Source organism: Herpailurus yagouaroundi, unplaced genomic scaffold (genome assembly GCF_014898765.1).
Source record: "Herpailurus yagouaroundi ecotype Mexico unplaced genomic scaffold, PumYag 215, whole genome shotgun sequence".
Classification (NCBI taxonomy): Eukaryota; Metazoa; Chordata; class Mammalia; order Carnivora; family Felidae; genus Herpailurus; species Herpailurus yagouaroundi.
In genome coordinates, this window is record NW_024412446.1 from 7,031,895 (window position 1) to 7,047,062 (window position 15,168).

Here is a 15,168-nt window from a genome sequence, read left to right on the forward strand (position 1 = left end):
CCATCTATTTGAGAGCATGAGTAAAAGATGAACATGAGGAGCCAGCAGTTTAAAAAAAAAAAAGTAGGGGTGCCTGGGTGGCTCAGTCGGTTGGGCGTCCAACTTCGGCTCAGGTCATGATCTCACGGTTTGTGAGTTCGAGCCCCGCGTCGGGCTCTGTGCTGACAGCTTGGAGCCTGGAGCCTGTTTCTGATTCTGCATCTCCCTCTCTCTCTACCCCTCCCCCACTTGTGTTCTGTCTCTATCAAAAATAAATGAATGTAAAATAAAATAAAAAATAAAAAAAAAAGTAACTTTACTTTTATTGCCTTTTCTATTCGACCTTGCAGGGGCAGTGGAGGGGGGGTAGTCTTTTTCATTCAAGATGGGTCCATATTATACTTCTCTCCCACTCGTTCTGGGGGACTTTCCCCCCTCCTTCCCTTTCTTGACCCTTTCTGGGAGGCTGACATCGCCAGAGCCTTGGCTTCAGCGCTGTCTGATACCCTTTCCTGCCTACCTGTACAAACCAGGGGAGCCCGACTGACCAGCTGTAAAAGAAACTTTATGTGTGCCAGGATTATAACTGGTCACATTACAGAAGGTGGAGGAGGAGTCGTCGTTTGTTTTTTACCCTTCTGTAAGAGCTGCCTCGTAGCTGTCAGCGAGCAGACCAGGTGTGGACTGAGGCGTGAAGGCAGAGACTGGGCAGGGCAGAGAAGCCGGAACGCCCAGCCTACTCAAGTTGGCCTGTGGCCAAAGGCGTTGGGGGCCAGAGAGAGTTCTGGCAAGTTTCGATCAAAAAGTCATATTTGGAATGACTAAAATTAAACTTAAACTTTTTTTCTAGAAGGACTTGAAAAAAAAGAGAGAGAGAGAAGCTAGGATCCCTGTAATTGGTGAAATTTAGTAATCAGAGGACCTCAACATTTCTGAGTGGAGGCCAGTGTAGGATGAGGCATGAATGGCTCTGCCTGATTGCAATCCACAAGCTCTTAAAATAAAAGGTGGGGTTTGTCTCCCTTGACCAATCTTCTCATTCTACCTTTGCCTGCCCCCAGGTGACCTGCCAGAACTTTCTTTGTGGCACTGATCTGGCGTGGGAGTAGGCCAGAGACCCGGCCGCTTCCCCAGGTCCTTACCAGAACCCTGCCTCTGCTCCCCACTGACCATCTGGGACTTCACCTGAGCCTGAAGTAACAGGCAGAGCCAGGAGGAGAAGGACGTTTATTTCCATACATCAGGTAAACAGGGAAGAGAGAGCACAGCCCAGTGAGTACAAACCAATTGCGGGAGAGAAGGTGAGGGGGACAGCAGATGGGAGCTGCACCAGGCACTGCCCTTGGGTCCCCAAGTCTGGTATTATTGGTGGGATGACCTTTAGGGTGGGGCTGGGACTGTCCGGCCACGTGTTGTCTTGTCTCTCGGGGAAGTGTGTGGGGGCAGGGCAATTGGAAGAAGAAAATGACTCAGGCTCAGGACACAGGGTGCGGACTCGTGTCTAATACACCATCAGTACTGACCCAAACCCCCATCTTGAGTTTTTCTGATCACAAGCTCCCAACCCAAGGCCTTCCCTCTCCAGTTGGGCCCACGGTCCAGGCAACTTGGACAGAGGGTCAAGGAGGCAGTGCTTGGATAAGCCCCGAACTTATCGGCATAGGTGGAATGGGTTTAGTCTTAAATAGGTCATTGCACTTAACACACTGAGACGAAGGGGGTGGGGGCTGAAAGTGCCAGATGGTACATATGCACCCCTGTCTGTGTAGGCTTGCTCCACCCAAACCCAGAAGCACCTGAGAGCCGCTCCCCATGCTGACAAGAATCTGGACCCAGCTCCGCTCACCGGTCTCTCCAGCTGCACAGAGAAAGGACTGCTCTCTGAGGAGCGAAGCGGGAGATGAGATTCCCCTAGTCAGTCATTCCTGGAAACCCCAGCTGCCACCACAGCCCCCTCCCACTCTCAGGGATGCAGCTGTGATGGAGAGGGTGGGTATTTAAATTAAAAGTAAAAAGACAGCAGGCACTGAGAAGAGAAAGCCCTCACCCCAAGCCTGGGGGCGGGGAAGGAATTGCTGTTTCTGCCCCCAATTCCTCCCCATGGACCCAGCAACCTAGAGGGTCCCAGCAGGCAATCTGTCCACCGTCCCTGAGCAGGGGGCTGAGATGGAGGTCAGCTTGCTGGCTCCATGCAGTGCCAAGCCACCTGCCACTGCCCACAGTGCGGCCCAAGGTCGAAACCAAAAGTGTGGCATTTTGGAGGCAGAAGGAGCATTAAGTTCTCTTTTCAGAAACTCCTCTTCCCCCCCACCTCTTCCATGTGGAGATGTCAGACACCCACAATTTGGAAAGCCCCCCAACCCCCTTGGGTCGGGTGTTTCCCATGCAGATCAGCAGTCAGGTGGGGGAGACCTGTGCCCCATCATTTCCTGGGAGAGGCGCTGTGGCAGTAGCCTTTGGGTGCCAGAGGTTCAGACCACTCCCCTGGGCTATGCGTTGGTCTCTGTCGGCTTGGCCTCTGTGTCGCTGTCACTCAGATAGTTATGGGAATATCTTGGCCTGGAGGTGCTGTCCAGAGGGTCGTGTTCATCATCTGACCGGTCAGGGGCAAGGGACTTCCAGTAACTGGTGGGGCTGCAGGGAGAGAGGAACAAGGTCACAGACGAACAATGCTCTTAACTCGCGGCACCAAAGCCTTTGGGTCTGGGAGGCTCCCAAAGCCCTGTCATAGCAGTCCCTAAAAGCCACAAATTGAGAAGTAAATTCAATCCTATCTTGCTTGAGAAGCAATTCCATCTTCCCCAGAAGACACTCAGAGTAGTAAGAGAAAGGAGCACATTGTTTCGATTCTGAAACCTTTTGAAATTCCCAGGAAAGCAACACTGTAGAGCAGTGGGTCTCAAAGCCGAGTGTGTTATAAGGACTCCTGCATCCTTCCCTGGAGAAATTTTGATTTGCTAGCTTTTGAGTGGAACGGAGGAATTCCCCATTTTCAACTCCTCCCCAGAAGATTCTGATGGAGGTGGTCCATGGACCAGGCTGACTTGGAGAATGGCAGTCTGGTGATTATATGGCTACAACCTAAGGGAACCTCATTCCTAACACGATTCCTTCTAAGAAGGAGGAGCCTTCCCCACGGAATACTACCAGACCTTAACACTTTCTCCTTAGGCTTTCCTAAGGCCTGTGAGAATTTCTGCCCTTGACCGTGGCATCATCTATTCACCGCAAGGATAGGAGACTCAGGATGTAGGAACTGGCAAGACGTCCATTTCAGGGTGGCATAGTTATCCCTTTCTTGGTATCATAACCCAGCCCTCTAGAGTTTTCATCAGGCCACTGGGAACCTCCAGCTTCCTCCCACCAGGATGTGAAGAAACATCATCCCCTGGATGGAGCAGGCTCATGGCATTCAGCAAGGATGGAACCTTCTGCTCCAGTCATCTTTTTTTTTTCTTTCTTTCCCAAAGCCTGAGAGCCACCTTCCCCTGCCCCTCCCACCGCTGCTGCCTCTGCCGGTTCGAGTGCACCATAATTTCAACACTCTTGAACAAAATGCAGCACAGAGAAGCTCCACCCCTACCAGTGTCCAGCACTCAGAGAGTCCCCGTCCAGTGCTCCCAGGGACACAGCTCTGCTTCCGGATCCTAGAGAGCTTCCACTGGCATAAACAGGAATTCGGTGACCCCTCTGCCCACAATTCTGCTTTAAGAATCTGAGGCGGGGAACCTTGTTTATGGCCCCTTTGAAGTTCTACCCTAAACCCGAAGAGGAAGAAGCAGGCTTCTGAGAGAAAGAATAAAATCCTTCACTTTTCCATCTGTGTTGTGAAGAAAGGGTTGGGCTATTGAGTACTTCCAGCGTGTGAGACATCGTCCTAGGCAGTCTGGATATGCGTCTTATTCTTCACAAGAGCCCTATGAAAGGTCACCAGGAACCTGGTTCAAAGAAGCATCTTGCTCAAGGTCACATAGCCAGTATGTACATTTGAACTTGGACTCTTAGACCTCAAAGCTTTTGCTGACTCCACCTGGCCACTGGATTGGGTGACCCCAAGAGGAAACAAGACCAAACCTGAATGCTCCCCACAGGCCCATGGTGAAAGCCCTGGGGGTGTGTAAAGATAGGTTTCTCTCTCTCTCTCTCTCTCTCTCTCTCTCCCTCCCCCCCCCTCCCTGGGGAGAAGGAAGAGCCTGATAGACTACATGTTCAATTATGCAAAATGGTTCAGGAATGGGGCAGTCTGGTTAATAGTTATCATATTTCTCATGAATGAATTACCATTTTTAAAGGAATCAGAATAGCACAAAACACATTTAATACAAACTAGACTGAACATAAATGAGTCTTACTTTGATGGGCCAAAGGCACTTAAGGACTCTAGGGTGTCTCAGGGACGAAATCATAAAGCTCAATGATGACTGTGCACCATAGAAAAAATTGGGGTTATTTTAGCTTTTGGGTTGTTTGAATTCTAAATTAGTGGGAGCCTGGTTTTATTTTCATGTTTGAGATAGAATTTCTGGGCACCCAGTGCTAAGGTCTGCTCTTGGGCACGGGAAGGACTGATTTTGTGAAAAGGCAGTGTGGTTATTTTGGGGGCAGTTGGGGGGCAAGGCAGATGCCAGGACTGGGACCCAGATGCCAATGGGGCGCTGTCGGGTAGGGGCCGGCCCGAATTCCTTTCGATTCCCCCCACGTCTCTCCTTAGGGTAGGGTCGCGTCCCCCATCCCTATGGCCTTGTGCCCGCCAGGTTCCAACACTGCTCCATCCAGGTGCTGGGTAAGTGGCACAGGTAGCGGGGGTCAGTTCCACGGAGCCATAAGATACCCTTGCCCCTGCCTGGGTGTTCTTCAGCCAGTCTCCTTTGTGGCTTCTATCGGCACAGCTGTAGAGCCAACAGCAGGCAGCTAGCCCCCTCCTAAGGGCAAGAGTCTGGGCTGGCAATTTGAACATTTTAACCAAATTGTTCCAAAAGCTTTCCTCCCCACAAGCCAGTGTCTCCTGCGCAGCGCTGTCACAAACAATTTGGTGTATAAACTAATTCCTGCTGGGTGAGCCCAGGGTGGCAGGCCCCTCCCCTTGCCTCTGCTATGGATGCGTTCGTGTTCTGAATTCTCACCGGTCCCCATCACCAGATGGGAAGCTAAGCCATCACTCTGCCCCTGCCCCCATTCTACCCAAAGTCGGTTCATGCTGAGTCTGACTAGGTCCTCCCTTCCCTGGCCCTTCTCCTGCCAGCTCTGTATTGACTGGCAAGCTTTTGGCTCGGCGCCCACTCTCCCCGCAGTGAATCCAATCCTCCCCGGTGGTGTTGTATAGGGTTTCAGGATCACTCCCGTCTTGCTGGCAGACAAGAGGAACTGTGCTGGTGGCTGGGGGAAGAAACAGGCTTTATGTGGTTTTGTTCTTGTTGGTCCTGGGGTCAAGGGTGATGATGGGCTGAGGGCATCGGGTCCGAAATACACCAGTTGCCGGGCAGTGTGGAGGGGCCTGGTGAGGCCCACGTCTCCCTCTTCAAGCAGGGGTGCAGTGCTCAGTCTGGCCTTCTCTCTTTTCCAAACCACCTGATGGCCCATCAATGACTTCCTGCATTCGGGGAGCAGGGCACTCAGCAGGGCTGCCGAGGGGAAGGCTGAGCTGGTAGATACAATATCGCGACTCCAGCCTTTGCTCACTGTGGAGCTGACAACAGCTCCCTCGTGCAACAGAGATGCTTTCTGCTCCTCCCAGAGCATCCCGCTGCCACAGGGGGTAAGCGACTGAGCAGTGCTGAGCCCAAGGGCCTGGTTTCAGAGCAGCTCGGGGCCAGAGGAATCCAAGATGTCTGTCCATGAGCCTGGGCTGGGCTTAAATTCCACCCTCCTCCACCATCCCCCTAATTCCATCCCATCACCCATCTCCAAATAGCTGCAGGTAACTTTCACTTCTACTTGCTCCTTTCCTTAAAACATAACTGGTCCCTTTGGGTATAACCCGGCCAAGTCAACGTACGTGCCCAGCCACCCCACGGCACAAGAGGCCCACAAACATGCGACGGGTGTGTGTTAGTTCATGCATCGGGGAAGCAAGGCCCCTGCCCCAGGGGGCTGCGCTCTGGGGTCACACCTCCTGGGAAGCAGCAAGCTTGCCCTGGGAGGGTGCCAGGCCGAAAACCGCTTCACATAACCAGGGTGATCCAAATGTCACCACCCACCAGGGAAACCGGGAACAATGGGATTCCAGTGAGTCAGTTTCTGCCTTCTTCTGAGGTGGGGGTGTGGGCATAAAGGGCCTAACTGCTAGATCTCCCTTCCCACAGAGAGAAGGCTGGGGGAGGCAGGAGAGCCAGGAGGGGGCTGTCACTCAGCAGCTGCTAATTTCTATTCATTATAACTTTTTAAGATGAGCTGAGCTGAGGCGACGCCCATGTGTGGGCTTCAGGTGGGAGGGCTGGGGAGGGAGTCAGGGAACTGCGGGTTTGAGGGAGGGTGTGGTGCAGCCCCGTGAGCCTTGCTGTCTGAGGCTTGACGCGCGTAGCAGGGAGGAAGGTGGCGTTGCAGGGCAGTGTCGAGAGCCGAGAGAGCCGAGCCAAAGGTCCCGTAAGAGAGGGCGGCCACTGACACACCAGCTGGGCCACTGACACACCAGCTCGCCCTCAGGGGTCAGCTAGAGTCCTTTCCCAAGCCCAGCCCATTGGGGGCATAGACAAAAGCCCGAGGCACACACAGTAAACATTTCACCTGTGGGCTCTGCCTTGGGCCCTACGGAGGAGGAGTGGTGGAGAGCAAGCCTAATAGACTCCATTCAGATCCCAGCACATCACTTCCCAACTGTGTGACCCTGGCCAGTGACTTAACTTCCCTGAGCCTCAGCTTCCTCTTCTATAGAATGGGGCTAGTCAAGCCTTTGTTATGGAGTTAGTGTGAGGATGAAGTGAACAAAATGTGGCAAATGTCTAGGAGGTCCCCGGGCACCCGCGGTGAGGACTTAGTAAGTGGGAGCTATGCCGGACCATCCTCAGCAAGGTCAGCTGACTGGGCTCGGGGCAGAGAAGGACTAACCAGCTCGCTGGCCCCACTCTCCAAGGCAGCCAGAAAGCTCTCTGAGGCCAGGCCCGCCGCAGAGGCACGCAGGAGAGGCCTGGGTGGTGGCGGATGGGGTCGGGCACGTTAGTTCACACCGAGCGGCACACTCCATGCTGCACCCCACGCCGGGCGCCACCTACTGCACTAGTCGCTCTCGGGCCGGTACAGGTACCGCATCATCAGGCTGTCCACCTCCTTCTTGCGTTTCTTCTCCTCCTTCCGAGACGGCCGGTGCGCCTGCCTGGCCTCCTCACCTTCTGCAGCCGGGCCCTTCTTCACGCTCGAGCGGCTGTGGCCTGACACAGTAGAGCCACTGGATGTCGATGAGGACTCCGACTCTGTCTCCGTTCTCTTTCTTCTCGATTTGGACTTCTTCTTGCTCTTCCGAGAGCGCCCTTTCTTCCGCCGCTTGTGCTCCGAGGAGTCCTCGGAGCTGGAGCTCGAGCTAGAGCTGGAGCTGCTCCTTCTCCGGCTCCGGCTCTTCCGGCCGCTGCGGGAGCGGGAGACGTCAGCGGCAGAGGCCGAGCGGCGGATGCTGGTGGCCCGCGCTGGGAGGTCCAGTTGGGCGCTGCGGGCACTTTGGATGCTCTTCCGGTCGTCCTCCTCGGAGTTGGGCTCCAGGCTGCTCCTCTGGAACGGGACGGGTTTGTAGCTCAAGACCTCGTTGATGGCGGCCTCCAGGTCTGGGTCCAGGTAGGAGTGACGGCTGACGGGGCGGATGCTGGAGCCGAGAGGCTCATCCGTGGCAGAGGGCGAGGCGTGTGGCCGCGGTGGCACCGACAGGCTGCGGGCCAGCGACGGGTGGCTGTACTGAGAGTGGGCCTCGCTCAAGGCCACACTGGCTCCGTCATCCCACGCATCCAGGCAGCTCTGGCCCAAGGACAGGCGGGAATCAGGGCTGTCCCGGCCCAGGCCCGAGGCCCGGCTCAAGGAAGGACTGAGGGTCCTGGACAGGGTATCGAGCCGGGAGGTGCTGCGCCGGGAACTGGGGGAGCCTGAGAGCGAGAAGCTCATGGAGGAGCGGGCCCCGTCCTCACCGGAGCCGCGCCGTGTGGCTGAGGAGGCCCGGCTGGTGGGGGCAGAGACGGTCGAGGCCCGGTCGAAGTCTGAGCCCCACCGCTTCTCCAGCCCCCGGCCAACGCGACTCCGGGCCTCGGAGAAGGTGGAGCCGCATTCATCTTGCTCTTCCCTGGGTCCTGTGCGGGTCTTCCGGGGGGGCCTCTCTGGGGAGGCTGCCCGCTCGCTCAGGGTGGTGAAGAGCGAGTCCTCGTCCCCAGTGCCCCCGATGGAGTCCTTCAGGGTGAGCCGTTTCCGGTAGCTCAGAGAGCTCAGCACGGAGGCTGGCCTCTCCTCCACCCCCTTGCCCTCCTTCCCAGAGGTGTTGAGGGCCGTTCTAGGGGAGGGAGATGAGGTCAGGAAGAGAGAACCAGTAGTGGATTAGAGGCAGCCCAGAGAGAATGGAGGGGAGGGGAAGGGAGGGAAGAGGGAGGGAGGGAGGGAGGGAAAGAGGGAAAGAGAGAGAGAGAGAGAAAGAGAGGAGCCGGCATTAAACCCAGAGAATAAAGATACAGAGGGAGGGAGGAGACAGGAGGCAAAAGGAGCCAGCGGCAGCACCCTGGCAAAGTGGCAGCGAGAGCATCGGAGGAAATGAAGCAAAATAATTTGCGTCAGTGAAAATAGCTTCATGGAGAATGTCATGTAAATTAGACCATTGTTCTATTTCATCACTTTTCCCCCTCTAAAACGTTTAGTTCAATTTATTTCATTGTCAACTACCTGGAGCCTTGTGCCACACCGTGGTGAACGGCAGTGGGGCGGGGAAGGCGGCATTATCTGCAATAACAAAATGTTGTTTGGCTGAATAAATTAAACCAATTAGAGGGGGCCGCTGGGTGCTTGTGGTGAGGGGCTGGACTTGGGAAGGGGCCTCAGGGGAGTTGGAAGGCTAGGGATTACTTTACAAAGCAGCCTGCCCGCTACTCTGGGAGGGGGTGGAGAAGGGTGTGCCCTGGTGGGGATCAGGATGGTTCAGAGTTGGGGAGAAAGTGGGAGGCGGGGGAGCCAGCAGGGAAACAGCTTGAGGAGGCGATGGAGCAGAGGACAGAGGATCTCCCTCCCTGCTGCCATGCTGGCTGGGAAGTGAGGGACGAGGAACGTGGAGCCCCGGATTCCAGGGGTAGCTGTCTGTGTGATCAGAAGCCTGTGACTTGGCTGGACAATAGGGAATGAGTTCCCCCAGTGGATGGGTGTGAGGAGGAAGCATGGGGGTGGTGGCGAGGGGAAATGGTGAAAAGATCAGAAGAAGGAGAGAATGGGCAGAAAAAGACAGAAATGGAGCTGTGACAGGGGAGTCAGGGGAGCCAGTGTCTTTTTCTGCCGGCTTCAGGGGCCCAGCCAGCCCTGTCTGGGGTTGTGGGATCCGGAGTCTCCTTATGCCACCTTCCAGTCTTGATTCCAGGGCCCAAACTTTTGGGTAGTTCAACCGACATTTGTCAAATGAGTAAGTGGGGATGAAGTTAAACCCACGGCAAACCGAAGCCCCGAGTCTGGTAGGAAAACATCGCTTGGGAAAAACAAGGGTGCCACCAACCCTGACCTGACACTGAGCCTCCTGGCGCATCGCACACGCTGGGGGCATGCCTGGGCCCCTCTGAGGCATGCCAGGCAAGAGACGCCGGTGGCATGAGACCCGGCCTCTTTGGGATCCAGGCACTGCTCAGCTATCCCCGGGCCATGAGGTGGCCTTTCCTCCCAGCTCAAGGCCGCACGCTCACCTGGAACTCTTCAAGCTGCCATCGTCGGACGCTGCCTTGGAAGGCCCCTTGTTTTTCGACAACCATGACTTGACCCCGTCGACCCGGTCCTCCAGCTCAGAGTCCACATCTGAGTCCCCCTCGCTGTGGGATGAGGAGCAGAAAGGTAGGCAAGGCCGGGGAGGGAGTGATCACCCGCTGCCCAGGAGGGAGCACTGACGGGGCGGCAGGTTTTTCTCGGGCAGGGGTGGGATGCGGGTGACATGCACATCGGTGAGTCAGGAGGGGAACAAGAGAGGTCAGATGGGGCATACCATTCACAAGGACCCGGCCCCACTCAGCAGGCCACACTGTAGGACAGCCACCAGGAAGACCCTGAGGGGCACGGAGGCACCTCCCATTCTACTTTCTGTGACAGCCCGCTGTTCAGCCAAATAAGTCCAATGGGGATGACGGGGAAACCATCCATGTATCAGTGACAGCTAAATGGCTCTTGGTTAAAAAGAGAGGATTCGTAGGCTCTACGGCCACTCCCGGAAGCCTATTCTGTTTCTTGTGTGCACACTCCCAGAAACGGGGCTGTGGCTACTGCCATTTTCCATGCCTTCACTGTGAGAGCCTGACCACTGGCCGTGGGTCAGAAAAGACCAGGGCAGCTTTCTGGCTTCAGGTTAGCTTGAACGGGAGGCCCCTCAGCTGATGGCAGCGCTAAGCTAACCGAGCACCACAGGCCAGATCCCAGACCGGCCCTGTGACTTCCCCGGCCCTTAAGAAACAAAGAAAAACGAGGAGGGGGCGTCAGCATTTCCTGAGGTGCTAGCACAGTTTCGGGATTCAAACTGCACCCTGGAGATCCACTTGAGCCCAGAGAGTCCCAGACATTGGCTCTGTCTCTCTGAGTCTCCTCTCCCCCTCCTCCCCAGTTCTTGCTCCCCAGTTCTGCTTTCTGGCCAAGCTGGCCTGAGCCCTCTCTACTTGCAGAAAAGCCCAAAGGAGTCAGAGTCTGAGGCTGGAGTCATGGTGACTCCTTCACAAAGCAGTGGGGCTTAGAGACAGCTTCTGAGTGAGAATGCTTCTAGAATTCTGCAAAATGTCTGCTCACCACATTCCCCTGCTATAGATATGCTGGGATTTCTCCTCGATATAAATTTCCGTTCATCTGTGTCAACAGGAGCAGGCCCATTCCTGAATTATGTTCTTGAATAAATAGCCACACAGGCGTGTGTGTGTGTGTGTGTGTGTGAGGGCGTATACACACACACACACACACACACACACACACACACACACACACGCACGCCAGAAACCAGAAACCACCAGACTCTGTTCTGGGGACTGTGAGAGAGCATGACCCGTTGGGAGGGGAACAAAGAGGCATATTTTATGGGCTTCCATCAAATACAGAATTATAACGAAGACGAGGCTGGTTGATGCCCTGGGTAAACAGGAGTTTAGCAGACAGCCCCGAAACCACTAATGCAAGCCCTGTGCCTGTCCGAGCCTGGCAGATTTACTATGGTGCATGGGCCCCATGGAACGCCAATACCACCTGATTTATACACCCGTGCAAAAAACCTCCTTCTCTAGCTTCAGAGCCTGTAATTTATCACCACCGTTCATAACCATATTGATTGCCTTTAGAAAGGAGGTGCTGTATGCATCGCAAAATCTATGTCTACATGTTAAAAGTGTTTCTGTATAAATCTCCCTTAATACTGCACTGTTTACTGCTTTCATTAAGGTTATGGCAATAACAACTGTATCTCTAAGTAAATCGAAACATTATTTTTCTGCCCGCCTTAGCACACTCACTCACTGGCTTGCTCGATAACTTGGAGCTGGGGCCCAGAGCTGCTGAGGACGTAGCTACACCACCTCTGCCATCAGCAGGATTGTGGCTAGGACTGCCCACCCCAGTGCGCCTGCGTGAGTGCACACTGGGGTGTGCGTGTGTGTGTGTGTGTGTGTGTGTGTGTGTGTGTGTGTGTACTCATGCATGCACGCACGTGCCCATGCCTGGAAATGGTTTAGAATATGATCTTAAATGCGCATTTTATCAGCCCTCGAAGCTCCTACGGTCCAAGGATGGCAGGGCTAGAACACACAGGGGACAGATAGTTGTGGACCCAGAATACGAATTTCCCTCCTTACATTCAGAGCAGCAAACGGGTTGAGAAGCTGGCCTGGCTGCCCTCACCTTCCCTTTAGTTTCGAGCACATAGATGATGTTTAGGTTCTTTTTCTTAAATAATCAGGCCCGTAAACAAACTCCAGGGGCAGGCAGGCTCAGGGGGCAGTTGAAATTTTAAATGGTCGGAATTAAACCTCGAGTCAAATACAATTTATGTCCAGGCTCATGTGCTATTAGTTAACTGGGAGCCGAATCGCGGGGGAACAAACAAACGGAGACAGAATGGCGAGGGATATTAATTGTGTGTGACAACCGGGCTCCAGCGGCCCTCTATCACTGTTACACACTATTACATTTATCATTAGCTCTCACGGAGTCCTTTGCGCGGCCGCCAGCCCATCCTGGCCAGGGGAGGAGGCCTGCCAAGCCAGAGGGAGTAGGGGGAGGAAATCCAATGCCACACTAAAAAAACAACCTCCAAACAAACAGCCCTGACGAACTTGACGGAGGATCACTCCGATCCGCCTGAAGGCCTGCACATCTCACACCCGCCGTCCAGCTCCCACCCAGAAAGAAAGAATCGAGAGAGGGTGGATATGCTGGGCTCCCTGCCACCTGACAGACAGGCACCAGCACAAATGCCTGGGGCCTCCCTGTGCCCAAGGCGCCCGCAGGGAGTAAAGTAAACACATCTGGCTGCGTTCCCTTCCCTTGCCAGTTCCCTTCCCCCTGCCACTGCTCCCGGGCTGTGATTAGCTGCCTGGATGCCTTCCCCAAACAAGTAACTGCTAGATGCTCCTCACCTTGTACCTTTGTCTGCCACCAGAAGGTGGTGGACCTTTCAAAATGAAACATACCCACTTCTTTTGGGTAGCTTGGGCTCCAAAGGAGCCCCAGGATATGGAAAAATCCAGCCCGAACAGACTTTTCCCCAGAGAAATAGGCTGGGAGGCTTGGTTTCTGAGGAAGGAGAGGGCTGGAGCTCAGGAAGGCAGATTGTGGGTACCACCGAATGAGGCTGAGCTCTCTTTTCTGATGGAGCCCCCGTCCTGCACACCAAGGGCATGAGCGCCAGCCTGCACCTTCCTGGGGTAGTGCCTCACTGCCCTGGCCTCGCCTCCCCTCAGGGCAGAGTCAGTGGTGTTAGTGTGAGACCAGCTTGGAGAGTGTGCAAGAGGCCGTGTCCACGTGCGGCATGCAGTGGGGACCCTGGGTGAAAGCCAGTGTTAGGGGTAGTTAGACACCACAGGAGAGGCAGAGAGCGCCTGCGCCCCAGTCCTCACGGTTTATTCTTTCTTTTCTGATACTTTGCCACCATGTCCTGCAAACTGGAAACAGAAAGAAAATGGTGGGCTAGGGGGACAGAAGAAGATTGAAAAACCAGTGGGCAAAGCAAGGGTGGACCTCTCAGCCAAGGTGGACATCCTGAGCAAGACATGGCTCTGGCTGGCTGAGACCAGCTGCGGGGGGGTGGGGTGGGGTGGGGTGAGTGACAGGGTATCCTCAGAGGGAGGTCTGGGCCGCCCCGGGGCACTTTTTCTCTGCCCCCAAGGAGCAGGCTTCTTATGTGGGCCAGGACCCACTTGCAGGATGGGGCATCAGCGCTCAAGCGGGAAGGGGGCAGGTCTGGGGGTGGGGGTCCGCCCAAGGCAGCCTTCGGAGTTTCTCCAGGGCCTGACCCTCACCCTCTAGAACTGCTGGTCTACCTGCCTTGTGACTTCTTCCTGAGCCTAGGATTATAAATCTCTCTCTCCGAAACCATTCCCTGGGTGGGTTTTATGAGAGAAAATCTCTGGCATGGTAACAAGGTACCACGGGCCTTAAATCTCTGCTTTCCCCAGAGTAGGGCAGGCGCCATCGGAAATGCAGCTAAATGGGGGAATAACTCATTGTGAACAGGCAGAGCTGGAGAGCCAGGTTCCCGGGAGGCCTGAGGAGGGAAGACAGGGAGGGGGAGGGAGGGCATCTCACCCGGGCAGCACCGGTCCTGCCCTCGGTCATTACAGGACAGGGTCCATGCTGGGGTCTGGCGATGAGGGAAAGGTGGGCTGGTCGCTCAGTGGCAGGGAGACAGAGACTGCAGCTGTTCTACCTCGTGGCCTGCTCCACAGGTGGTCAGAGGGCCTCGGTGCGGCCGCCGCTGCCACAGAGGCCCCCTCACCTGGTGATGAGGTCCTCATTCCCATCGCTCTCCATCTCGTCCTCGATGGCGGCCTGCAGGTCCCCAATGCGCTTGAATGCCAGCTTGAGATCGGCCTGCAGGCTCTGGTTAGCGGCCTCCAGGCTCTCCAGATCCATCTCCTAGGAGGGAGAGGGGGCAGTCAAGTTCACCGGAGGGCCAGTCTCTATCTGGCTGCTCTAGAGAAAACCTGCTGCAAGTCTCTCCAGGCCGGGAAGGAGCGCCATGGAGGCGTCATGGAGCTCCAGATGGAGACTCGGGCACTGCCCCCGGCCCTCTGGCCTGGCTTCGGGACGTGTTCCTCTTCCTTCCAGAGATCTAAACTCTGGTTTCTTTGTGGCCCATCCCCCACCCCAGCCCAGGGGAGGTGTGCACCCAGACAGCTGCCTGCTCAGGGCCCTGCGAGTTTCGGCACGTTACCAGTTCATGCTTCTTGCGGCTCGCCTCGGCCTCCTTCCTGGCGAGCTCGCCCATCTCCTCCTTGGTGTCGCGGAGCTGCCGCTGTAGCCTCTTGTTCTGCTCCTTCTCCCGGTTCTCAGCTGCTGTGCGCTGATCCCGCTCCTCAGTCAGCTTCTCCATGTTCTCCTTGAGCCGGCTGGCCAGGCTCTGGAGGGGGAGGTAGGGAAGAGAAGCCCACCAGCTAGTCAGAGACGGGAGTGTGGCTCTGATGAGACTCCAGAGTCAGGAGGCCTGGGGTCCAGCTCTGGCACCACCACTCGCTGCTAGGTCCGCTAGGTGGGCAAGAATTAAAGCTCTGTGAAGAGCCTTCCTTTATCTTTTTAAAAAAAAATTTTTTTTTCAACGTTTATTTATTTTTGGGACAGAGAGAGACAGAGCATGAACGGGGGAGGGGCAGAGAGAGAGGGAGACAGAGAATCGGAAGCAGGCTCCAGGCTCTGAGCCATCAGCCCAGAGCCCGACGCGGGGCTCGAACTCACGGACCGCGAGATCGTGACCTGGCTGAAGTCGGACGCTTAACCGACTGCGCCACCCAGGCGCCCCTCTTTATCTTTTTTAAAATAAATAAATAAATTAATTAATTAATTGATTTGAGAGAG

General features: G+C 55.4%; 2 protein-coding genes across 17 annotated transcripts in view; both read right to left on the reverse strand.

Moving 5' to 3' along the window:
- Positions 1-1,189: 1,189 nt before the first annotated feature.
- On the reverse strand, positions 1,190-1,898 carry LOC121017239 (TGFB1-induced anti-apoptotic factor 1; the record flags this gene model as incomplete). Its single annotated transcript, XM_040455403.1, is given in 3 exon segments — positions 1,190-1,711; positions 1,714-1,762; positions 1,764-1,898. Coding segments are annotated over 3 exon segments (297 nt in total), but the record flags the coding sequence as incomplete, so codon positions are not given.
- A 349-nt stretch (positions 1,899-2,247) lies between these two features.
- MYO18A (myosin XVIIIA) overlaps positions 2,248-15,168 on the reverse strand; it is a 106,483-nt gene continuing 93,562 nt past the window's right edge. For 9 of the 16 annotated variants that reach the window (XM_040455387.1, XM_040455393.1, XM_040455392.1 and 6 more), the window contains 6 exons: positions 14,531-14,716; positions 14,093-14,232; positions 13,215-13,259; positions 9,822-9,944; positions 7,188-8,440; positions 2,526-2,613 (listed from right to left, as the gene is read on the reverse strand). In XM_040455387.1, coding sequence (XP_040311321.1) covers positions 7,192-8,440; positions 9,822-9,944; positions 13,215-13,259; positions 14,093-14,232; positions 14,531-14,716 — 1,743 coding nt within the window. In that variant the 3' untranslated portion in view covers positions 2,526-2,613; positions 7,188-7,191. Of the gene's footprint in view, positions 2,614-7,187; positions 8,441-9,821; positions 9,945-13,214; positions 13,260-14,092; positions 14,233-14,530; positions 14,717-15,168 lie in introns of all 16 variants that reach the window. The other 7 variants (XM_040455398.1, XM_040455397.1, XM_040455402.1 and 4 more) reach the window with 2 other exon arrangements.